Raw genomic sequence first — 25,993 nt, 5'->3', positions numbered from 1 at the left:
ACAGGGTCATGCCCAACAATAAAAAAGAGGTGGGGGAAAGTGTTTCCAAAATTATCATTGCACAGGGACTGGCTGAACATAAGTCTCCTGGGGGTACTTTGTTCTGCACCACTTGCTTTTGCCCTTTTTTTGTTTCACTTATTAAATTGTCCTAACCTCAATACATGAGTTTTCTCATTTTTGCCTTTTCTATAATGTCTGTGGTGCTTTGCTGCCTACTGGAGTTAGCCCACCACACCCATGAAACCAATTCCAACATAACATTTTGCTTGTGACCTGTTTAGGACCTGTACCAACATAATAACTTTTTAATTTTTCAAATGGCTCTAGACTGTCCTCTACTGAATGGGAGGACCATTAAATATACCTCCTGCTGAAGTTCTTCCCATCGAGTATTGAACTTCTCAAGTTTGTCATTGATCAGTTCATCCAAGATTCCACCATCTGTCAAGGTCTGAGCCAGTTCCCGAATCTGGTTGCGATTATCTTCTGGATGTCTCATCAAACGTTCCAAAGACTGAAAAAATTTAAAAAAAAAAAAAAAAAAGCAGTTTATTTTCTTTTTTGTAAATAAGATTTTTCAGAGGCAATGCAAATTTGCCTTAAAAACATAAGAAACAAATTTCATATTCCACATACAACAAAAGTGGAGGAAAAAAGATAAAATACTTATGTTCCATGCCTTGACAATTCATGTTCTGTACTACTTATCACCAAGTACAAAGATTTTTCATACAGCAATTAATTTACTGCTTGATTTTAAAAATGTGGACTATACCCAATGAGTTCAGTGAGAGTACTTGCACTTTAATATACAAAACTTGCTTGAGTATCTAAATGGATGAAATTCAACAGTAAAAATGGATTATCAATACAGTATTTTGTATTTTCATGCACTAAAAGCATTACCTTAATTTCTACAAATTTGAAAGGCTCCATGTTTAAAAATGAAGAATAATAAACAAAGTTGCACTTCTATGATGAAAACTTGGCCTCTCTGAAGCCTTCAACATGTTTTTGTCTGGCTGAAGTGAGGTCTTTTTTTTTTAAGATTGTTTATTTTATCATTGCCAAAATTGTCTATGACACCACACATAACACATTTAATTACTGTTTGACTTAGGTGGATTTGAATTCAAAACCTCACTTGTTAAATCTAGTGAGGACTTAGGACTTTCCAAATATTCTGCACCTTGCTCATGTGCAATGTTAATTCATAGTTTGTTTAGAATGACCTGCAATTTACAGTTTATCAATACATGTGATCTGGTATTATTTAAGTCAGCACTTACATCTAAAGACTCAGAAATCTCTTCTGCACCTCCCTGGACATTTTCAGTTGCTTTGAGTTTCAGTTCAATCTCATTCAACCATTTATTTTCTGCATCCAAATATGACAATAATTCACGCCAACATGCCCAGACCTCCTGATGAAGAAAAGATTTATTTAGATTAAAAATCTTGCCAAAAATCTTCACTCAATAAAATACTGAAAACATTCATGCTTCCTCCCCAAAGCAACATGGTTAATATGTGATGGTTACAGGACTGTATAGTTGATTTTTATTTCCCAGTACTCATATGATCCAAATTAATATAAAACACAAGAAAACCATCATTTTGATTAAACAGAGAAAAACCCCAGAAAATAACATGATAAAGTGAACACTTCTGCAAAACACAACTTCATTTTCATGTATTATCCATTTCATATGTTTTTCTGTAAAGTTTTCTTATATAAATATCCATTTTAGAAATTTATGTCTGTATTGTAAAACACAGCTAGATTCCTTATATGTTCTATATATTAATTGCTTGAAGCATAGGTTCGTAAAATGTCAGCTTTTAAGATTTCAGACTGAAATCTCTATGGAAATTAATTCCAAACCACATTTAGTGCAATTTATAGACCTTTTAAGTGCTAGAGTACTAAACATGATGTTGTAAAATGTTCTTATTCTCTTTATATTAAATTATTGTCTAATATTTTATTTATACATTGCCTGAGGATACTTAAATAAGCAGATAAAAATGGCACTTTATACACAAACAAAACAATTAAACTCTCCATAAATAATATTTTTTCCTTTATATTTTTTAGTAGAAGCTAAAATAATGTTATTGAAATATTATGCTCTGGGCAGACGAAGCTTCCCAGAGTGCCATTCATCTCACCTAACTCTGCTCACACCAAATGAGGGTTCTAGAGGGATATTAACATGCAACAACACATCATTAATGATCAGGGTAAATACAGATTATGAGTTTAGACTACACACCTAATTTTCCACAGTGAAATTTAGACAACATAAATATTACTCTGGTACATTATTGTCCTGTATGATGCTAGCTCTTGCAAATTAGTTCACAACAAAAAAATACACTTAATTCACTCTGACTACTGTAAAATATAAAAACAGTCTCATGGCAAGAAACTGCAGTGAAGTTGGCCAACATGGCAGGGTCAACTCAAAATATTCAGTTTGCCAGCAGATCAAAGGCTGTTTCCATGCTGAGATAACACCACTTGACCAGCTTCAGGGCCATTCAATCAAAATCCTTAGCCATGGAACAGAGAAACCCAGAGGAGCTGATGAACAGAACATCACAGGGCTGCTACAAAGCCAGATTCCTGGCTTAATCTCAGGAGGGATAAGAGCCTTGAGCAGCCATTGCTGTCTCTGACCTAAGAGCCATGTCTCAGTCTTTTCCTGTAACAGAACTCTCCAGCAGATATGATTCTCAAAATAACTTTGTGTATGGCTCATAACATGGGGTATTTGCTATATGGCTCATAAAGTGAGGATAGCCTTGGGCTACTCATGATAGCACATAATATAGCTGTGCTTTCCACCTTACTTCTTGCAGTTAGAAGGGCTATAAATACAACAGCTGACAAGATATCAAACCTCCAAAGTCTTCCACTTTCCATTCAGTCTGCTGCAGAGTTGCTGGTAGCTGGTAATTAGAACATCAAGCTCTTTTTTCAAAGCCTCATGAGCTGCTGGTGGAGCTTTTGCTATAAAATTGTTCACAGAACCTGTAATAAGCTTCACTTTCACTTCCTTCTGCAGGGCTTCCTCCTTTGCTCTCTGGAAAGGAAGAAAAAAAGGAAGTTGTAGTCCTGGTTTAAGAAGGAAACATTTCTAATAACTATCAGAATTCTCTGACAGCATTCTAGAGGGAGTAAAAAAACTCAAACAACACTATAACAACAAAACAAAATACAAAGAGACATTTAATTCCAAGACATACTGACAAAATCTTGAATGCATCAAAAAAGCTTTGTTTCATTTTGTTGCCAATACGCAATACTCAATACCATTTAACATCTCACAACCATCTAGTGCTCTGGAGCTCTCAGACTAATGGAACGTTTCAGTACATTTTTTCCCCAAGAAATACTGCAAATACCTTTGACATCATAACTTATGAACCGCAAATGACAAAAAACCACAAAAATGTATTGTGTTACAAATCAATGTACCCAGATTTAAAGGTAAAATCACAAACAAAGCAGAAAAAAAAGAAAATACTTCTGAATGATTTTTCTCTCTCCTCATCATTGTCATTAACCTGCCTTTAAAGAGAAAGTCAGAAAATATTTTTTCTCTACTGTATATTCCACACTTTTGCTACTCTCTCCGTTGTTATGTGATCTCATGAAAAAGATTTTCATCCCTAGGACAGTTTCCTCTGAGTGCTTTCTGCTTTGCCAATCAGTTACTAAAAAAGAACTGTATCTTTAGAGCAGATGTTTACTTTTGGTATTTGTCTCATTTACAATTAAATTGTTCCATAAATTTCCATATACTATACATATTCTGACTGGCAGCAAGTTATCTGTGCCAGTAAATAAAGAGACCATCAGTTGCATGGTCTGAAACTCTCAAACACTGGAAAAACCCATGGAAAATGACGAGTTTCAGAACAAAGTGTTGGATAGATTGTTAAAGCTATATACATCATGACAATCAGGTTATAATCTGGCTTCCTGAATAGCACAAGCCAAAAAATTCACCTTTGAAACAAGAATTAAGCCCACATCCACTGGCTTAGCCAGAGTGTATTTAAGTATGTATTACAAATCAGTGTTTTTGTCTTAATGCCATGCTCATCCCACATGAAGGAAACAGTATTAATTGAGCTCCAAATACGCTGTTTCTATATTCCTATATTAGAGATATTATATGCATACACAGCAGACACCAATATGCATCCTGAAGTCCTATTTTTTTTCTGCTCACTCTAATGCAAAGAGAAGACTGATTTCACTCTACTGCTGCTAGCACCCAATGTTTAGGAATTATTCCTTAAGTAAAAGAATGTTGAAGCTACATCCAAATCAAGTATCCAATAAAGCAAAGAGGAAAAAAAGCCATGCAGTGTTGTGGGATATCAAATATCTTCTAGCATATTCGAAATAGAAATTACGTCAAGCCACCTCCTATGCTTAACTTTAGGTAAGTAGATCTGAAAAGGCACTTTCCTAAAAGAGTAGACTTTCTTTACAATGAGAGCTTCAAAAAGAACTTTGAACACAGCTCAAGGAATTAGTTCATCTTTTACCTTCAGTTCCTCAACAGCTTTCTGTAACTCATCCGGTGTTTTATACTCAAAATCTCTTTCCAGATATTCTTCCTCAGCTTGTGTTATCCACTCATGCATCTCTGACAAATCCTTTCTGAGACTCACAGTCTTATCCAAACCACCTTTTAATGCAGCCTTCTTAGCATAGGCCTTTAAGAAAGAAAAGATTACATGGCACTTGAAGCAAAGCTACTGAAAAAACTTGACAGTATTTTAACCTGAAAAGGATCAAATTAAATCTTATATTAATAACACTTCTGTAATTAGGCAGATGCTAACAAGTATTAGATAGATATTTATAACAGACAATCAAAAAAGTACCACATTTGTTTATATCCTTATTTTAGTGAATCATGACTGTGCAGAATGAATTCGTAATGACTCTAGAATGAGAACCTACACCATATGCTGATGTCATCAGAAAAAAAATCTGGAAAAAAAATCCCCCAGGGACTATCTTCTGCAAGATGTAGAAGAAAAATAACCACAGGAGTCTTTGAAAAATCATCCAAGAATGAATCCAAATGCTCTTAAGCTATAAAGTCAGATGACCTTCTAATTAGTTTGAATGCAACTTAGTAGAGAATAAAGCAATATGCATATCTTTCTTCTATTGATTAAGCCATTAATAAATGTCTCAGAAAGGTCAATATCCTAAAAATAGGTGAGGAAAAAATCCCAGTCTTCTACTGGAAGAAACTATTTATCTTCAAGGAAAAAATACTACTGTTAAATTATTTGCCAATCACTAAGTGGGGGTCATAAAATTGTGCTATATAGCTCAGGTGTAGAACAAAAACTAGATAATTTTCCAGATCATCTCTATCCCAAAACATTCTCTGATTCTACGAATTGTGCATTAACCTATCAAAATTGTCCCTGACTGACCCATTTACCATCCCTCTATAGTATTAAGAAGTTTGCAACAAAAACAGTAAGTTGCACTGGTGCTGTTTCTCAGAGTTGGGCTTCCAGAGTTTATTGCTTATTGCTCAGTAAACATTATTTTCAGTAATATCAGGAGGAATTTTCTTGGTATTTGGTCTTAATTTCTGACATTTATAGGTTTGTTATTCATCCCTGAGGACTGGCTGTTAAACACAAATGCTGTTCTACAGAACAAAAAAGAGCAACAATCAGTGAGTAAAAAGAAGTACTTTATGTGGCCCTGCAAAATTGTATTTTCTTAAGCCCCAGCACCAGCAGAGAAGGTAATCTCCTATCACCTGAAAAGAGCATCTGAATTGCCAGTGACAATTGCCAGTTGTCATTTCTCACAGTCATATTAACTGCATGTATATCAACCCAAACTGACTTCTCCAAATCTTTCCAAGGAACTTCCACTGACCAAACTGATTTTTGTATTTATTATTCACGTATTTTAATAGCTGTTACTGAAGGTGTGTTAGAAATGCCCACTGAGAGGTAATAATTTGTGCTGTGTATTGAAGAAAAGATTACAAGAAGATTTTCAGGGAAGTCAGAAGAAAGCTGTGACAGATTGCTATACTTGTAAGGCAATACTTGAAATTTCTGTGGGAGAAGTGCAAAGGTATCCAACTTATTAATATCACCAAAAAAAGGAATTAAATTCTCCAAAGTAGTAAAAGGGGGAAGACTACAAAACTGGTTCAATAAAATGTCTCATAGATTTTAAAGGTCAACTTTTTTTCATAATTATGTTTATCATAAAAATATAGACTATTTTTCACATGTAAAGTGAATAATAAAAAATTTTAGAAAATATTATACCACATTAAAAGGCAACAGTTTTACTGTTATGCAAATATACATTAAAAGGGTAGACAAGAGAAAGAGCAAGTAGGAAAAATTTAAAAGTAATGCAACATGAAGGAACTATTATTTTAACTGTCATAAAGAATAAGAATCCAAATGCCATCAGTGAAATAACAGTAATTTTTAGCTTCTTATGCTGTAAAATTATTTATTAATAAGGTCTTTAATTAAAATAAAAGAGCTGTTTTTTCCTGTTATGTTCCATTCTCTCATACTCCTGTGACTACTGGAGACTAATTTATGCACATGAACATGTGCGTGTACTCTTAATTCTGAGTTATTGAATTATGAACCCTTCACTGCTTTGATGTCTTATTTCATCCAGACTAATGACATGTGATCACAACAACACAGAAGAAAACATAAAACTAAATACAGAACTTGATTGTTTTGCCAAATGCCTAGGCAACACCTTCAGAAATCTAGTTTTGCAGGAGCCATAAATTACAGTGCTGTTAGATCTAAAGTGTTAGTACATAACTCTGTTATAAAAAAGCAAGATATTGTTTTATAATATAAATAAATATACTTTACATAAACTTCTACAGGCTAAATTACACTCTGTAAAATATTAGTTTAATTAAGATGTATAAATTCAGTATTGTTTCCACAGGATATGTATAGAAGGACAAATTCTACCAATGAGAACCCTGATGATTAATTCAAAAAGAACCAGTCACAGCAGGAGACTTGGTACCTGTTGGCAAATGTGGTCCCACTGAGCATTGAGATCCTTTAGCTCTGACTCTATTCTGGAAGCAAATTCTGGCTCTGCTTCGCTCTTCATTTTCTTCCCAATCTCATTAACACTGTTCAAACTGGGCTGGATTGTCTGGATATCATTTACCAAAGCCTAAAGGAATAGCAGAAGATTAGACAAGCAGCATTCACACAAAGTTTCAGTTATGCTGTCCCTGTGAAAATGTGTCTACATGAAATTCTGACTTGTCTGGGGTCCAGATCTCCAGTCAAAGGAGCACAACGAACAGACTATCAAAAGAAATAAAAAAATAAATGAGCTGCTATTCTATACCAAATAAAATTACATAATTTTTAACTGTTGTGTATGCACTATAAATATATATGTAATGTTATATTACATATATCTCTTAAAATGCTTCCCTGCTGTTGATTGAAAACATGAGAAATACCTAGATCTTTCACTTACATTTCTGAAAGAACATTCCATTGTAATGATAATTCTTATTTAAAAAATGGCTAAGAGAAAGTATGAGGAATTTGCAGTTCTGCAAGATCACTGTGTGTGTTTCATAATATTTACACATCCTGCCAGAAAATTTACAGAACTTGTAAATTCCACTGAACATGTCGACAGGGACCATCATGGATTACAGGATTCACTGCACTTACACACTCTGCTGGGACAGGAAGAAGAATTTGTAAGCCCTGTGATGGAAGTACCAATACTTCATGATGCTTTAAAACTCTGCTGGGATAACATCCTGGAACTTGAAGTTTAGTGGAAAAAGAATGGATATAACTCACAATACCTGCAAGTACTTTTGGTACAGTCAAAAAAGTTTGTAAATCTTGTGAATAACAGATACAGAAAAAGACTGTTTGGCACAATTTATAAATATTAAAAAAAAACAAAAACAAAATCGCAATGTTCGTAAGCCCAACAAAGTAAATAAACAGTTGACTTTAGAGGCTAGTTACATATCATTTCCTGTATTTGATGTTTTGTTTCTGCTATAAATATGTAAAAATACTACCACCGAGTGCCTCCTTCTGGTATTAAAGTTTCCATGTTTCTAACTGAGTTTTACTTCAAACTCAGGCCATGCAAAAGGTTCAGATACACTGCAGAAGCCAATCCCCTTTCTATGAATTTATATTTAGGGACAGTAATCATTTGTGTAACTTCTGTATAAGCTCAGTTCATAGAAAGGAATTGAATAACTGCCAAGCAGGCAGGTAATACTCACTGTGCACTGCTCAAGTTGCTTTTCCAGTGCTTCTGAGTCTCCAAGGGCAGGCCACTCTTCCTTCAGAAAAACATCCACCTCAGCCATCCACTTCTTCAGTGTTTTGATGTCATTCTGTGTATTAAAAAGAAATTTCATTGCATCACACAAAACCTGACTGGCAAGAGTGTAATTCATCTTGACACTACAACAAAAACTCATTGCAATGTAATTTCAAGATTATTGAACTGTCTGCAAATACAAACACAGCAAACAAGCAAAACCAATTTTATCTGGGACAGTCATCAGCACTTTAACCTGCACTTTGACCATTTCTGACCAAGTTTAATGTGTCTATGAGCAGGCAACTTTATGGCTCTCAAATTTATGCCTTCTAGACATCATTTGTGTTTGGATACTGCATGCTTGTTCATTGGTTCCTTCTATGGCTTCAGATTACTCATACTTGGCATTTAATTCAGGCTCACCTATCAAATCTTGTGTTCTTCCATTTAAACTTCAAACTCCTTTTGGAAGTTATATGCTCCAGTGCCTATTTTTTCTACCAGAACACAACACAGAAAACCCCTTTTCTATTCAGAATGAAAAAAATAAACCAATGTAACTCAAAGAGATTCACTTCTGAAACTAAAATCATGAAATGACTCAATGAGTCATTCCAGAGACTCTCAGTTACTGTTTCTAGCACTAGAATAGAAATATTATTTCCATAGCCTTTATTTAACTCTTGCAGTTAATAAAAAATCTGAATATCAAATACTTGAAAAGAGGCAATGTTATCAGTCCAGGCACCATTATACAGGGAATCTAATAGCTTGAAAAGTAGAATGAGATTTAAAAAATACCACTTAAAATTACCTTAAAATACCATCTTAGGCAAACAATTTGATGCACATATTAAAATAAAAATATATATGGCAAAAAATTTAAAAGTAAATTATTAAGCATTTTTTTCTTCAAACTCATGATATGTATTTCATGGACAATGAAATATGTATCAATATTACATGCTGAATGCAAAGTTGAACTAAAGCACAAAAAGGGACATTAGAATACAGACTGTGTCCTGAAACACATACAAATATGCCTTAGTAACTGTTATGAGGTAGGTAACCAAAGGCAACATTTCCCAAATGTGACTGACATATTTAAAAACAACTGGCTACCATGGGAAAGAAACTGAATTAATAAAATTAATCATACAGAAATTATCAGTATACTTCAGAATGGCAGTTACCAAAACACTGTTGAAATATCTACGGTGCATTCCATTATCCAACAGTAAAAATAGTTCAGAATCATATTTCATGATGAAACTTTAATACCTTTAGAAGAATATTTTAAGTATAGTTCATTAATGTGGTAAAATATAGATCTGATGGGATTTACTTAAAAAGAGATTAGTCTCAAGCTACCAATGAAGATCAAATGTATGACTCACATTTTCAATCAGATTGTAAATGCATTTTGTTTATGAACACTGATTTCATCATATCCCATACTGATGCATTCCATAAAATACAACAGCTAAAACAATAATCTGGATGAGAAGTCATTCAACAAGCTGAAAAGACAATGACTTTTATATTAGATGTGTCCCAGGGGGATTTCAGCAATAAATATAAGGGCTAAAGTTTGAGTGCAGCAACAGCTCACACAGCTTTGAAAATACATGCTCTCCAGAGCATGGTCATGATGTTCAGGACCTTTTAAAGAGCAGTGGGCAAACCTCTAAATTTGACCAGGGAGGCAGGGGTGGAGATGGGAGGCAGAGGGAAGGGAGAAGTCAAAAGTTTTAATTTCTTAAGTGAAGTGTATTGCTTTTTTATGTGTCACTGTTCTGGGAGTAGGGTGGCATCAGTGAGGAGAGAAGAGGTGCTGTCCTGTGCTGGACACAGACAGTTCCTCCTATGGAACCACCACTGGACATGCTTGATGTGGTGAGCTAGTGATGCTCAGCCACAATGTACTTTAAGAAAGGGCAAAAATGCCAGACAGACAGAGGAGGAGAGGAAAAAAAAAGAGAAACAACCCTGCAAAGAGTGAGAAACTGCCGTACAAACACCCAGGTCAGGTTTCAATGCTGCCATTCTAAAGACCTGAAATACGTTTCTGCTTTCTGGCAACTGCTGCCAAAATAACACTATATTACAGATGACATTAATTATGTAAGTGAATTCATTAGAGTCAGTACAGCTACAGCTACTTCAGATGCATGAGTAAGTGCTTCAGCTACACCAAAAAAGGAAGCAGAGGAACATTAGTAGCATTTTTTTCTGAAATTAAAGCCTTTTGCTATTGAAACAACATAGGCAGAAACAGCCACAAAATCAGAATTCAAAGTAAAATCTTGGCCCCATCAAAATCAAGCAGACATTTAAACACACTTTTTGTACTGTTTTGATCATCTCACTTTGGCATTAATTTCTGGAAGCACCTAAACGTGTTCTGCCCTAGTCCCACAGCAACAAACCACCACATACAGGCTGAGGCTGAAAAGGTTTGACTAACCTGGAATCGCTGGAGTTTGGTCATTCGCTCCTCCAGTTTCTGGCAATGTTCTGCCAGCTGTGCTGAGAGCTTCTTCCAGCGGCCAAGGACCACCTCGACCTCCGAGCGATAGCTCTGACTGACCTCTGCAGGGGCTCTCCTGGACAAGTCTTCCACAGTTGTGCTAAGGTAGTTCAGGCCTTTTTGCTGCTCTTGCAGAGAACTCTGTAGAGCCTGTGAATAAGAAGCAAATGGAATCCTGATTCATGTGCTAGGCAATTCTCTTTGTTTCACAAACACAGGCAAGACATAGAGGTCACCTTTGCTAAAACTTGCAATGGCATAATTTACTGAGCAATTTGGAATTTTTTTCAAAGTAGAAAGTAGGATTTTTTTTAGTTGAACTAAGAATATAACCAGAAGTATTTATACTTGTTAATAGATGTGATCTACACACATTTCACTTACTTGAGATAGGAATTTACTATGGCCCTGATGCATTTCAAAAGAACCATAGAAAAGAACCAGAACATGGAGAAAAAGAATAAACTTTGTATCACAGAATCAGTTCTTTAAGTTTTTGACAACTTCTCAAAACTTTTATAATTCTCAGCCTGAGTTTAATTCATCTATCTTTTATTCCTACATTCTACTTTTTATTTTTGAATGTGCATCAAACAATATGGTCATTAGCCATCTGAGAGTAGAACTCTATCAGACATTAAGATACAGGGAAGGTTTGTACCCACTGGCAAAATTTGTTCCACATTTCTGTCTGCTTGTAAATTTGACAGGAAACCTGACAAAAGACTGCGCTGCATTTTGCAAATCAGAATCGTTTTCATGTCAGCACTGGAAAATGAAACAACCTAAATCTATATTTAACTACCAGAGCTATCGTCAAAGGAATATTTTATATACCATGGGGAAAAACAACAGCTTTTCCTTAACATTTTCAATAGCTTATAACTGGTTTCAGTGGTGAACACCACTTAAAACTCTTTAACTTTGGGAATCAATATAAGCAAGCAACCATCTCCTGAAGCCCTGGCCAAAAATCAAAATGGGCATTATTTACTCAAGATTCACAGGCTTCAGCAGACTCATGACAGCTAAGAGTTCTGTTCTTCTAGACTTCTCAGTTGAGACTTTTTCCCCCACAGCTTGATCACTCACCTTGAGCTCCCTGAGTCTCTGCTCCATGATTTCATATTCAGCAATTGCGACCTGAGGCATGGAGAGTTTAGTTTCTGACTGCTGCATCCACACAAGTATAGTGTTCATTGTCTCCTTGTAGTGTGCAGGAGGCAAACTGTCAAAAACTACATTCAATGGGGAAGAAAAGGGAAGGAAATAAAGGAAGGAAGGAAGGAAATAAAACAATTTTTTGCTTCACTATTCAGTTTGCTGACAGAAGACCCTTGATAAAAGACCAAGCCTTATTGAAGTCTATGGCTATTTGGCGAGAGATTGCAACAGGCCCAGTGTGTATCAGAACTATAAAAAATATTTTTGGAAGCAAAAATATTTTGAAAAATGAACACACTCCTTCTAATGTTTGAGATGCCTTTACTGCTTTATGAGCTGTGTGCCATTTGACCTTGTTATTATAGGTCAGAAGACAACTTATGTGGCCAAGACAGCTATTTTAAATATGTGTGTTCAGAGATCAATGGACAAACCATTGTACTTAACCTAAAATCTAATTTCAGAAATGTATTAAGAACAAGGCTTCCCTTTTATGGCCCATGTTTACGTGTTCAATGTTTCTGTTCAAGTAAAATGTTCCATTTAAGACATCTGTTAAAAGCTTAGAAAATTAATCTTCCTTTTACAATGAAGTTGAATTTTATTGAACTGTGCTTATTGCGCCAACATTACAGCTGCTGCAAATAGACAACATCTGGCACACACATGAGCAACTCATTAGCAGAGACATTCCCTCTGCCATCAACAACAGTTGCCTCTATACTCACTGAAAAATGTACAAATAGCATGGCTGGTTGGAACTGAAACATTTCCAACTTGTATCACATAATAATGAAGAATATAAAAGCTCAAAAAAAGTTACACCTCTTTGTATCTCCTGTATGCTCTTCCATTTTTTCTGATGCTTCACAAAGAAATGTACTGAAAAATAATATAGCTGTCCAAAAAGCAGTTTTGACAAACAACACAGTTGAACTTTTTAAGTGTAAGCTTGCTTACACCATACAGATGCTTGGCAGAATGTACTTCAGATTTTAACTTAATTTTTTTTAGTTGATCAACAGAATGCTATGTGAAAAAAACTTAGATTTCCAGTCATATAGCATAACAATATACTAAAATCAAAGCTCTATTTTTGGATTATGCACACTGTATGGCAAACTTTCCTCATAAAAGACGTGGGTGATCTGATTTATCACACATACCTAGATTTACAAAATATAGTACTTGGTTCCAGGAAAGACAAGAATTTCTTCCCTTGTGAGGTATTTTTGTACGTAGAAATCAATAGTAATATATTCTTGGAAACACAAACCCAAACATTCTCCTACTCATCCAGTAACATTTAAATCTTTACTTTCCTTAGGGAAATTTGTATTGTTTTTGACTCATTTAATCCAAACAATTTCTACTTTAGAATAGAACATACATTTAAACTCTTCATTCCAAGTGAATGAAGATATAATTTCAGCAGCTCAAATATGTTAAAGAATTATACAACTGGAGTTTTATTTAGAAATGGGAAATGGAGTTCAGTACTATGATGTAATTTTTGACTTCTCTAAGTATTTCCCCTTTTAAATGAATAACAAATCTTATGACTAATGCAGAACTTCAAGCATTTAAATACAAGAATATCTACTTTCAGCAGTACTAAAGAGTACCTCAGAACAGGTGAAAACTGCTACAGCAAAACTCCACCAAACTGCATCAAACTCTTATCCTGCAAGCTCACCAGTAATAATAATAATAAAAATAATAATAATAATAATTTTAAAACTACCCAAACACTGCAAAAATTTCATTGAACTGTAATAAATTATGTTTTCTACAATTTGAAGGACTAAATAAGAGTTAAAATGGGATGACAGATGTTGATTTAATCAAGCTACTGTCTTTACAATTTGCTTATTAAATCCTAAATATAAAAACATCTTTAAGTCGAGTGAAACCATAGTTTTCCCATTTTGCTTTTCCAGATGACTTCAGATCAGTAATAGTGAAATAATTTTCGATTTTTTTTTTTTTTTTAAGATAGATGATATATCAGCATTTTCATATACAAGTAAGCAGATTAACTTTTAGGATGGTACTTAAGAGCCTTTATGATTTTAGCAGTACATAATGTTAGTGGTGAGAATTCAAACTCCTACAGTGGGAGTAGGAGTTCTACCTCCTAACATTACCCAGTTACAACTGTCTAAATAATCTAACCTATTTATGGCCTCTCTGTGGGCAGTATGAATCTCTAAATTTCCCAGGCTAATAACATGCACCCACATTCAAGACCTGTTTCTTTTTATCCTAAAATTTGCTTTGTGATACTAATATTTATGGACTAAAGTCCACACAATAAGTCAAGTGCATTAATATGGATTCTGCTGTATTATCTAAAAAAATTAATTGGCAATGAGAAAGATATAGTATGTCCTCAATACGGGCCAAGTTTAGATATAGCAAAATTAGGTCGATGACAGAACTGCAACAAAATATCACAGAGGGAAATCATGAATATGTTACTGTGAAATATCAGAATACAGTTCCCACCCCAGAAGGGAAAAATGTTTTTGTATTAATCTATTCCACTAGTATGGAATGCATTTTGGTAAGACTGACATGGTAACCCCTGAGAACTGACAGGCAAATATATTTGCACTTGCATGTTTCTTTTAGAGAAAGCCCTTAAATTTGGAAACAATGTTCAAATAGATACTTGGTTAGGATATATTTCTAATAAATAGAACTATCTGAACATTTGTAAATTGCTTTCCAAGTAAGTAAAATACTTTGTTTATTTTTCCTCCCTGCTTCCTTCTTTTTTGCGACCAGATTTTTCAGTCAAAAATATTTTCCCAAATCAGAAATGAAATGAGAATACAATTATCTCAGGAACCATCAAATCACACTGGATAGGTTGCAATGTGTTTCCCCTGCAGTCAGTACAAATCCCACTTTTCATCACACCATCGTGAAAGTCAATAAATATCATCTATGGGACCATTTTAGCAAAGACTTATTCCCTGAAATAAATTAACAAGATTGAACTTCATGTATTTCCAATAAAAATCTCCTCAGTAGTAAATGCAATTTAAAACCAGGCTGATTTTTTCACAACTTTGTTTTGCTTATTTTGTAATACAAATACTTGAACCAGTTCATCAAGGCCTTTAGACAGATATCTTAATAAAACCTGGGATTCCCTTCTATGTTTTTAACCAGGAAGTCTCAAAGTGTAATCTTGTGTACACTTGATCAATTTTATGCAAGTAAGTTAAGACTTCCAATTGTCTTTGTTATCCAGCTCTTAAAAGAAACAGAAGGGAATAACAGAATGGTTTGAGTTGGAAGGAGACTTGAAGATCATCCAGCTCCAACCTCCCTGCCATGGGCAGGGACACCTTCGACCAGATCAGGCTGCTCAAGCCCCATCCAACCTGGCCTTGAACACTTCCAGGGAAGTCCTTCTCCAGTTCTACAGGACCTAATGTAACAGTAAATATCTTTTAAATATCTTTTAAGGACACAATTATTTTTCAGGTGGTTTTATTTCCCATCCATAAAAAAATATTCATTTTTACCACCGAGGAAAAGGATAAAATCACCTACAGAGTAGAGGACATTATCTCATACACATTCATTTCACAGGCTGCTTTGTCCTTTTGATCTTGATTTAAATAAAAAATAATTACAGGAGGAAATGGATGGGGGGAAAAAAAAAGAAATTGCTCGCATGCTACTTATTAAAACAATAAATTCTCACACACATCGGAACTCTATCTTCAGCTTGAAAGACACATTCAAAGAAGGTTAAGCAAACTTTATCCCTCAAAATCAAACAGCAATGAATATTTTTACTACTACATCATAGTTCAGATCTTAAAGAAAACTTAGTTATGAACTTTTCAAGACACTTGCTTAAAACTTTCCTTCCTCAAGCATACAGTGCTTTGTGAAAGATTATTTTACGTATCATTACAATTTCACTGCCACTTATAACCCATTCCCAATGTACTTAGAGCATCAAAATAAGTTAGGAGTTCAAAGTTTTAACCAAAGCAGAATAATTATAGACTAAAACTCCAAATGGTCATCATACTGTTAAAGTTACTGTCGTTTACTGTATTATAAAATTATGCCAAGTTTGAATTGCATGATCTCTATACACTCTAGGATACTGTATTAATTGGATTTGAGTCACTAATGATGTGCATGTAAAATAATTTTAAGCAGGGCATGAGTAAATAAAAAGTCTAAAGAATCTTGACATGATATAGAAGGCAAAAACTTTCTAAAGTACTTCTGGAAATAAATAGGGGAAACATCATTTAAATGCAGATGAATAATTCATCATTAATAATAACAACAGCAATGATGACAATGATGACTCCACCCCAGGGAATTACTGATCCTGCAAAGGTAGAATCAGAACTTGAAAGGAAAGCATAGTGCATAAATTTATGAAGCAGAGAAAAAGGGAAACAAATATGACTTTTTCTTTGCCACCTCCATCTTGACATTTTTAATTTTACCTATGACAAAAGTGTGGGGTTTTATTTTTCAGCTACTTTATAAAAATCTAGTGATTTTCCAATTTCCCTCTGAAGAACAGCCCCATCCAAATGAGAATATGTATCTCAGTCAAGGCCATGCCTGGATAACAGCTCAGTGCAGCAAGACTGAAAAGCAGAAGCACCCTAATGGAATTTAGTTCAGTCACAGAGCTAGAGGAGCTCTGGAATGAATCAGCTCACCCAGGAGGAAGTGTGAAGCAGGGAGTCTTCACTTACCTGACAGCGACTGTCAGCTCTCCCTGGCCTCAGGGGGAAGGGGAGGCTGCTCCCTAGAAATCTCTCTCACATAGCAGCAGCTAATTCCAACATAAGTAGATATAAAGTACAAGCCCTGATTTTTCACCATTTTTTAGTCATCAGAAAATCTAAGCATTTCCGTGGGAAATCACATTATTCATTTCCGAATTATTTCCAGCATTGTCCATTTCACTCCCTTGTGTGGAGATTACTGAACAGTTTTAAGCTCTGTCTGATCTTCATTTCTGCTATATACCAATATTCTAGAAATCTCTCTAAATGTGTTTGGGTAGAAAAGAGAGCTGGAATGTTGGAGACATCAAATTCTAAATTGCTTATGGATATACAGACATTCTATGAAGTGAGAAAAATGGGGTCATATTTCTTCATATTTTATAAGGTTGTATTTCTTAAACAACACTACAAAATAATAAAAAAGCCCGACAAAATAGGTTTTAGAATTTAAATTAGGTTTTATAACATAAGAAAATCTGAGTTAGTCTTTAGTATTATTTTATTGACAAACCTACAGTGCAGCACAGAGGAACTACTAAGCACTCTTGAATATTTAAAAAAAACAACCCAGAATGAAACTACCATCACTTTCAAAAAACACAATCAAAACCTAAACAAACAAAAAATATTTGAGGGAGACAACCCTCAAAATTAGAGAAAACTCTTTATGAGGGAAAAATTCCCTCGGAAAACAGAACAGCTAAGTACCCTTATCCATCAAAAAAGATAATGAAGTACTGGAACACTAACAAAAAATGAAAAAAGACCTTCACAAAATACCCAAACCTCTTATGATGGTCAAAAATAAATATCTTTTTAACATTAAAAAAACCCCGAATGATGACTCTAAAAAAGTCTTTCTAAACACATGCAGATTTTATGTACAGGAAAAATAAAAAACTCCAGCAAATATTATAACTGATCTGCAAAACATCATTCAGTCTTCAGGAAATTTTTCCATCCGTAGGAAATAATTAATTCCTAATTAATTCCTAATTACAAATAATTTATGTAAAAAAATGATGGAAAGACAATGCTCTAACAAAATTTCACCATTTTCTATTAAAGTAAGGCCAGAATAAAGATACGAGATACGGCTCATCTGTACAAAACAAGAAAAGTAGTCATTGAAGAAAGCAGAAGAAACTCAGTCTCAAAGAGACAAATTTTCTATGCTTTGGATTCAGGTTGGGGTTTTTTTCCTACATTTTTTTGCTTCATAAGACTATCCCAAAACAGCAGTAGGCAGAACTATGGCATGTTCAGTAGGCATGTTCATTCACTTCCACAGCAGTAATGAAAGGAAATTAGAACTTTGGATAAAACTGTGTATAAATTTTCTGAACATTAAATATGATTGACATAAAATTCTCACCTAAAACACCACTAGAGGTATGTGCTGCATGGGATAAAAAAATCTCCTCTTGCCAGCTGAACCATTTGAGCTGAAGCATTCATGATGCAGAGCAACCACATAAAGTAGTAACAACTGTCCAGGGCTCCATAAAATACTTATTTAGAGACTTCTATTCTCTAGCACTTTAGCAGACTCTCCCCAATCTGTTCAATGCTTTCACCTCAAGACAGCTGTTTCTGCAGCTGGCCAGGGCACTGGAGGAGCTTAATCCAGCCCAGGAGGGGGAAGGAATACCCAAGAAGAACTTTTCCAAAGCCCATGGCATTACAGTTCAGGCAGTGAATACCATTTATCAACTGGTTAATTCATGACCTCTCATTACAGTAAAATTTGATGTGGCAAACCCACTAATTATGGAACTTTAGATAGAGAAGAAATCATCAAGAAGATATTATTTACACAATTTTTCTTTCAGGAGGATGGCAACAAATTTCAGCACACAAAACATAGTCACATTAATGTTTTTTACATCTTACCCACTGTATCTTGACTTTAGAGTCATGAAAAAACTTTACACTCCTTAATATTAAATTTCTACAATTCATTATTTCATCACTTGCTATGGGACACTTTCATTTATTTCTTCTGTTCTTGTATGCATCACCTCTTCAGTTTGCATATGTGAACACATGTAAAATAACTCCAGCAGAGCAATCATGTAGTGTTGAAAAAAAATCCAAAACTCTCAGTGAATGAATTTAGGAGGAATATTATAAAAATCCACTAGAAGGAGCTAGCACTATGTCAAATTTCCAATCAGTACAGTAATTTAGAGATATTATTGGCTTAAGGGGAGAGAAAAGTTACGAAAGTTAAATTTGTAGTTTTATATTTTTTTGTCTGATACTTTACTAATTTCATAATCTAATACAGAAAGTGTACAGCAGTCACTGATATGACACGTATCATTAATTAGGAATAATTAACTTTTTTTTTTGGTACAGCATTTTGCCCCTTTTGAAAAACTCATTGTATAAAAATATTGCAAATAGTGTTATAACTGGTAGTTGTGTTCTGTGTTTCAAATAAGAAAGAGCTGACACATGATGAAAAACTAGATATGCTAAGGTAGCTACTCTCTTTGATAGATTTTTGGAGTCAAATTTGTATTCTGTGAAAATCTAGAGCAGATTCACTCCTGTAATTAGGCTCTCTTTCCCCTCTTCTGACTGACAGAGACGGACTCCCCCATCTTATAACCCAACCAAACAAAGTTTTATGGTGCCAAAAAACATCACTGAATCTGTCCATAAACATACTAACAAGAGGTTTGATGGTAGAACTACACTGAGTGGAAGCTTTGCTTCTGAATAATGTACCTTCCCTTGATTCCTTATTAGTATAAAATATAGAATGCACTGACAATTTTTGAAAGATTAATTCAATTGCAAAAAAGATCACCTAAATTGCAGTACTGGTTTAGTATCATAAAAGTAAATACAAAACTGGAAAAGCAAAATATATACACTTATTCTTTGCGTTCTAGTCAGGCAAATTGAATTCTTGTCAAGAACACTTACTGGTCTGTAGCTGCTTTTCCCTGGCTTGCATGTCAGCAAATATTTGTTTGAAATGGCTGGTAAAAGCAGCAAGGTCAGCATACAGAAACACTGGTCCTTGTTCTTTCTCTTTGAGTGCTTGACTTTGAGCCTTTAGCCGCTCAATTTGAGGCTGCAGGGTTGACATTCGAATGATTTCATCCTGAATGTTTGAACAAAAAAAAAAACCCAAACAAATCAAGATACAGCTACCCAAGAAATGAAATCACTAGTGCCATGAAATCACCACTGTTTCAATGCACATTACACAACCGCTTTGCTTCCAAAAACAGCAGTTACAATACAAACCAATTAAATTTTTTAAACCTTTCCTCACAATACCTCTGCTCCCAGTAAAATTGTCAATTGATACCCCTGCTTAAAGTCACCTTAAAGTCACTTTCAAAGGACACTATGCTCAAAGAATATAACACAGATTGTACATTAAAAATTCAAGCCTAAGGAACGTCCTTTTCAGGTGAAGCTGGGAAGAGAAAAACACCATGTGTACTATAATTCTGAGCCCATCTCTGTTAGATTAAGTCCAGGCTAAACAACATGGAGAGCTGAAAATGCCCAGTGATTTCTAGCAGCCTCACAGTAACACATCAGAGGCTGAGGTTAAGATCAGGTTAGCACAGATCAGTTGGAAAGGACCTTCAAGAAACATCTATTCCAACTGCCTGATCACTTCAGGGCTGACAAGTTTAAAGCACATTGATAAGGGCATTTTCCAAATGGTTTTTAAAGACTGGCACGCTGGGGGCATGGAGCACCTCTCCAGGAAGCCTTTTTGTTACACTCTTTGAACTCCCTCCCATTCCAGTCTAAACCTCCCCTGGCACAGCTTTGGACTATTGCCATGCATCCTGTCTCTGGACACCAGGGAGAAGAGATCAGCACCTTCCTCTTCACTCCTCCTCTCAGGAAGCTGTGGAGAGCAACGAGGTTGTGCTCCTTGCATACACTGACACACCCAAGTACTGAATAAAAAGAAATGAGCAAAGCAAAGCAGATGTACAGATCATAGCAGAGCTATTCAAAGAAAAGTTTGCTGCATGAGAACAGAGACTTCTGTAAGTACAATGCCAGCTTGGAAATGCCTGAAAATTGAAGTGATTGCACAGATCTGGATTTGGGTTTCAAATATTTTCTGTTTGAGAGCTTCTGGAGTCAGAGATTTCCTGAATTTAAACTTCTACAAGTATGTCACACAATTTACAATGCAATACTACATCTCAATATATTCCTGTCAATCAATATTGGCTTGCAAGCTCCTCACCCACAGAGTTGCCTGCAGTAAGAGAGAAGCAAATTTCTCTGATGGTGTAGCACAGACATAAAAACAATTCGGGAGAATTATAAATCAATTGGTGTGACAGTTTCTGTACAACTATTGTGATTCTCTGATATTGTGACAGAATAATATTTCTCCATTTGACTACACAAGCCACACTGAATCAGAACACAAGGTATGTCAGAAGTGGTCTGCAATGGCAGAATTTTGGACTTCAAAAAACATTTTCTGGCACAGATCCCTAACAGAGGTGATGAGCAACATTTTCTTAATGAGGAACCAAAGACACAGATTTTTACATGAAAATGGAATATGAAAAAGACTTTAGGGCCATAGTTCCCTGTAAGTGTCTAACTATCTTAATAACTAAATATTTTGGGCAGAGTTTTAAAGACCCATATCCTGGGTTGTATTGCCTCTTTATTTCTTTACCAGTCTCCCCTTTCCCTGAATAAATATTTTCAACAACTACTTTGTAAACCCAAGGAGTCCATTTACCATTTTCATACTGAAATACTGCAGGTCATAATCTGCCCCACTGTTGGAACACCTGTGAAGGACAACACCATAAAAAACTTGAAGAATGATCTCTAACCTTGCATCTTTCTAGCTGTGTTTTCACTGTAGCAGGATCTGTCGCTGGTGTGGGTTGTGCTTTCAGCCAGTTTTCTGCAGTAATTGCTGTCTGCTCCAGTTGCTGCAGCTGGGAGTAGAAGTCAATGATGTTATTTTGGTACTCCAGCCATGCCAGTCTTTCACTCAGCAACTGACAGAACTCAATCCAGCGGCTCTTCAGCTGCTCTGAGGCTTGTCTAATGTTCTCAGGATTCAGACCCTCTAGAAAAACAAGAGGAGAAGACGCTTAAAGATAAACAAGTTACAAAGAAGAGCAAAAAAAGTGGGATAGTTTAACAATTCATTTGCTCTATTTGAGAGCTCATAAATCCAGTTAATGATTTATCACCAAATAACAGTTGTGAATATACAGATGTTGCACATTAGTGGGGAAAGCATATCAAAAATATTTAAAGTTGCTGCCTGGGTACTTTTGTTGCTATGGGAATTAATTATAAACTAAATTAAAGTACAAGAATGGGAATAAAGCAGAAAGTGGAGATACAATACATAAAGCTAATTAAAACTGCTGTAAGAAATAAGAAAATGTCTGACAGCTGGATTTTGAAAACTACGCCTGGACTGTAATTAGATTTTAATGTACAAGACTGTTGCTGGCTTTTATCCCATGAAAAGACTGATTACAATTCATTGGAATTATATTCCACAGTTATTTAGAGGTTTCTGATAATCCAATCCTTAAATTTTGCATTACATGTTATTCTAGAAACACAATAAACACTAAGGGATAAACAAAGTATCAGATCAAATCTCCATCTAGGCCAGTCCTGTGTGTCCAACAATGGCCATGAGGAGACACTAAGAAGAGAGCCAAGAAACCACAGGAGATGCTTCTCTATGGTTATTTTCAAAGTGTTTGGTTTCTCTGATGTAGTTTGCCTATGTCTGTTGTTCAATAATCATGCTTATATTAAAGTTCATGAAATAAAACTGACTTTACTTATTACAGACAAGGCAACTATTTAGAACAAATAAAAGAGAAAAGGAATTTTCTTCACTTTCTGTGACGAAAGTAAAGCAATATATATGAAAGATAAGAAAAGGTGTCTTAGAATAACAATTCACAATCATTCTGTAACTTGAACTCAGGTTGACTTCAAAATAATATTAACTTATAATCTCATTTATTTTTCAATGGAAGTTTAAACATAGTCCCTAACATTTTTTTTTATTGTAATGATCTGTAATGATACACATAGCAATAGGATCACTATTGACTTCAAAATGAATAAAATTCTCAAATTATTGAGTAATGCCATATGCTTAAGAACACTTTTAACAACATCATCACATAGTCATACAATAGCTAACCAGTAAAACAGAAGCTATGTTTTTATCAAAATAATAAAAAATAGGGTATTTTTCTTTAAAGCAAGCTTAAAAGCAAATGAGACAAAAGCCTTCAGTGCTCCACTTCCGCAATCTCTGATACACTGTCAAATATGGGTTTTCTGGTTTGCAATCTGTATTCCAAATCTGCAGGAAAATTTCTTTATCAGCATTAAAAATTGGAATGTTCATGGCAATTTTGGAAGGTAGGACATAAGAAACAGAGTCCTAATTACAGCTAAATGTCTTAAAATAAAGTACTAGATTTTTTTTATAATAAAATTTTGTAAGGAATTTCTGTAATGCATGCTCTAAGGTAAAGCACAGTAAATGATAATCTGGGATCATGTCTGCTGTGAAGCACCACAGTGCTCTGGCAAGTCCTGTTCTGGATCCAGCTCAGGGCTATTCCATTCAGAGCTGCTTGGAAACAACCCACTTGGAAACAGACTGTGCAGTACCTGATAGCAGTTCTCTGGATACACTTTCTCTCTGGGATGTTGCCCTAGCCAAGCAAATTGTACAGCATTTCAGAAAGCAGAACTATAGGAAAAATATAAAGCCTAGGACTACTGGGAGATAATGGCAACTGTGGTGGTTGGAGCTGCTCCACATCCACATTATACTCAAAAATCTAAAGAGCACAGTTTAAGGACTGAGCAAGGATATGAAATGAACCTCAAAGCATGAAGAGGTAAAAAGCATTTTGACACATCTTAATAAAATCCAAAAGTGATCTGGTCTTCTGTGAGTGTGTGTGTGTGCATCTGGGAATGTGGCAGCATAACCATATTTTCCAAAAGTGTAATGTCTAATGAGCATGTGAAGAAGCAGCATAAACCTGAATGGCACAGCACATCTGAACAACAGCCACAGAACCAGGCACACAGATACTGAATGTTAACAACAGCAAGAACAAACATATGTATAGACAATAAGACTTTAACTAGGCTGTATTTCAACAATTGTTTCTGTTGTGAGTTGGTCATAAAAATGCTGTATATTCATAGCAGAGAGCAGATTATCTTTGCCACTGTGTTCATTATTATCTCTGAACCTGGAAGACATTGCCTGTGAGTTTGGCAGACTAGATATTAAAAGATCACTTTATTTATTCCTCCTTTCCTCTCTTTTCAGCTGCCACAGTCTCCAAAGTACCCTTAGGCAAGATTATGATTACCAGGAGAAGTACAGTCATGGATTCTCCATACATAATAATACTTTTCAATGCAATATTTTCTTCAAGGATTCAGAGAGGATTCTGTTTCAGACGAAAATCTAGATTCACCAGATCCTCTTTTCTTATTTTGCTCATAGGTCCCTGTTAACATGACATTTAAATATGCACAAATTATTATAATTATTCAAATTTTCATTAATTCTTTTATTTAATATCTAACCTTAGAGGCTAAATGTGATTTCATAAGTTCACAGATAAGGAAATGCTTTTGCTCTTCATGTTACTGAAGTGGACAATACAAAACTGGTTTATGCAGAGTCATGTTTGGTAAAATATTGCAGAGATGCACCTCCATCAGGGAGCACCATATCCTACTGAAAGGAAGACAAAATCTCTGCACCATGTGCTTTTAAAACTCTTATTTCTCAGTCCATTCAGGTAACTCAAAATTGTCCATCAGATGCCAGCATGCCATTTCCAGAGAGATATAATAAAATGGCTGTTACTTGCACTTGAGATGATTTGGGCAAGTTTGACCCATTGGTGAAAATCAAGAATTTCACAGAATCATGGAATCATTAGGGTTGGAAGGGACTTCTGGAGATCACCCAGACCAATTCCCCTGCCCAGACATGGTCACCTGGGGCAGGTGACACAGGAACATGTCCAGAGAGTGACTGAATGTCTGCAGAGAGGGAGACTCCATAACCTCACTGAGTTACAGGGCTCTGCCACCCTCAATGTAAAAAAATTCTTCCTCTTGCTGAGGTGGAACTTCCTGTGTTTTAGTTTATTACTCCTTAATGAACTTCATTTTTCCTTTTCCTGTTTGTAACATTCTTCTGTGATAAGTACTGATTTCTTCATTAACTTCAGCAACTTTCGCAAGACATACCAAGAGTTTACAAGCAGGCAAAGAAACAATATAAAAACCATTTTCTGGTAAAACATTATTTTATGAATAGCATTTGGTTCATAATCTTTTCATGTTTCACATTCCAAAAGCTTCTGTTATGATCTTTGTATAAATATACTCTACCCAGAGGAAACAGATCATTATCTGAAGTGCATCCATTAATTTTATTGCCTTGTATACTGCACATAACAAATTGTGTCTGAATATTTTTAATTGTGCAGCACCTTACATGCAAGTGCTTTGGAATTGCCACTTAATATGAAGTATATCTAGTTAAGTGCATCTGTCATTTGCTATGGCTCTGTGATAGAATAATGTAATATTATCTGGGGTTTTTTTGTAGCTTTTGACTCTTGTGTAACATACAAGGTAATGTATTTCTTCCACAGAATGGTGACACTTCAAAATTACATTTTATTGCAACAAATTCATTTGTATTCACTTTAATGTTTCCTATCAAAATTCTCTGATTATTCATTTTGATGCCCTCTTTATTTTATTCTAAACTACTGTAATAGCCAAAAGTCCACTCAAACTGCTAAACTGCTTCACTTATGCATCAACAGATTTGTTATTCTATTTTGGAATATATTTTAGTAAAGAAAAACAAAACAATTTCTTTCCTGGAAACAGTGGTAAACAGAATATGTATTTTCATTTATTGTAATTATCAGACTTCTTTGAAAGCATGAGCAAGGAGAGGCAGAGCACAGCCCATGTGGGTGGTTGGGTAAAGAAGCATCCACCAAAAGCACCAATGACTTCCCTTGTGATGGGAAAAGTCCTTCAATTGGCAGTGTCCACACAGCCTGCTTACAAACA

The 25,993-nt window shown here is 35.1% G+C and overlaps 1 protein-coding gene across 9 annotated transcripts in view; it reads right to left on the bottom strand.

The window, feature by feature from the left end:
- DMD (dystrophin) overlaps positions 1 to 25,993 on the bottom strand; it is a 1,152,080-nt gene that overhangs the window by 631,705 nt on the left and 494,382 nt on the right. For all 9 annotated transcript variants that reach the window (XM_085049820.1, XM_085049818.1, XM_085049835.1 and 6 more), the window contains 10 exons: positions 21,706 to 21,947; positions 19,796 to 19,976; positions 12,003 to 12,148; positions 10,848 to 11,060; positions 8,337 to 8,450; positions 7,085 to 7,240; positions 4,570 to 4,740; positions 2,910 to 3,092; positions 1,293 to 1,427; positions 368 to 517 (listed from right to left, as the gene is read on the bottom strand). In XM_085049820.1, the coding sequence (XP_084905946.1) occupies positions 368 to 517; positions 1,293 to 1,427; positions 2,910 to 3,092; positions 4,570 to 4,740; positions 7,085 to 7,240; positions 8,337 to 8,450; positions 10,848 to 11,060; positions 12,003 to 12,148; positions 19,796 to 19,976; positions 21,706 to 21,947 (1,691 nt within the window). The remainder of the gene's footprint in view (positions 1 to 367; positions 518 to 1,292; positions 1,428 to 2,909; positions 3,093 to 4,569; positions 4,741 to 7,084; positions 7,241 to 8,336; positions 8,451 to 10,847; positions 11,061 to 12,002; positions 12,149 to 19,795; positions 19,977 to 21,705; positions 21,948 to 25,993) is intronic.

This window comes from Lichenostomus cassidix, chromosome 1, assembly GCF_008360975.1.
Source record: "Lichenostomus cassidix isolate B80296 chromosome 1, HeHo_3.0, whole genome shotgun sequence".
NCBI classification, from domain to species: Eukaryota; Metazoa; Chordata; class Aves; order Passeriformes; family Meliphagidae; genus Lichenostomus; species Lichenostomus cassidix.
Note: the sequence above shows the minus strand (reverse complement) of the source record. Positions and strands in the feature narration are given on the sequence as shown.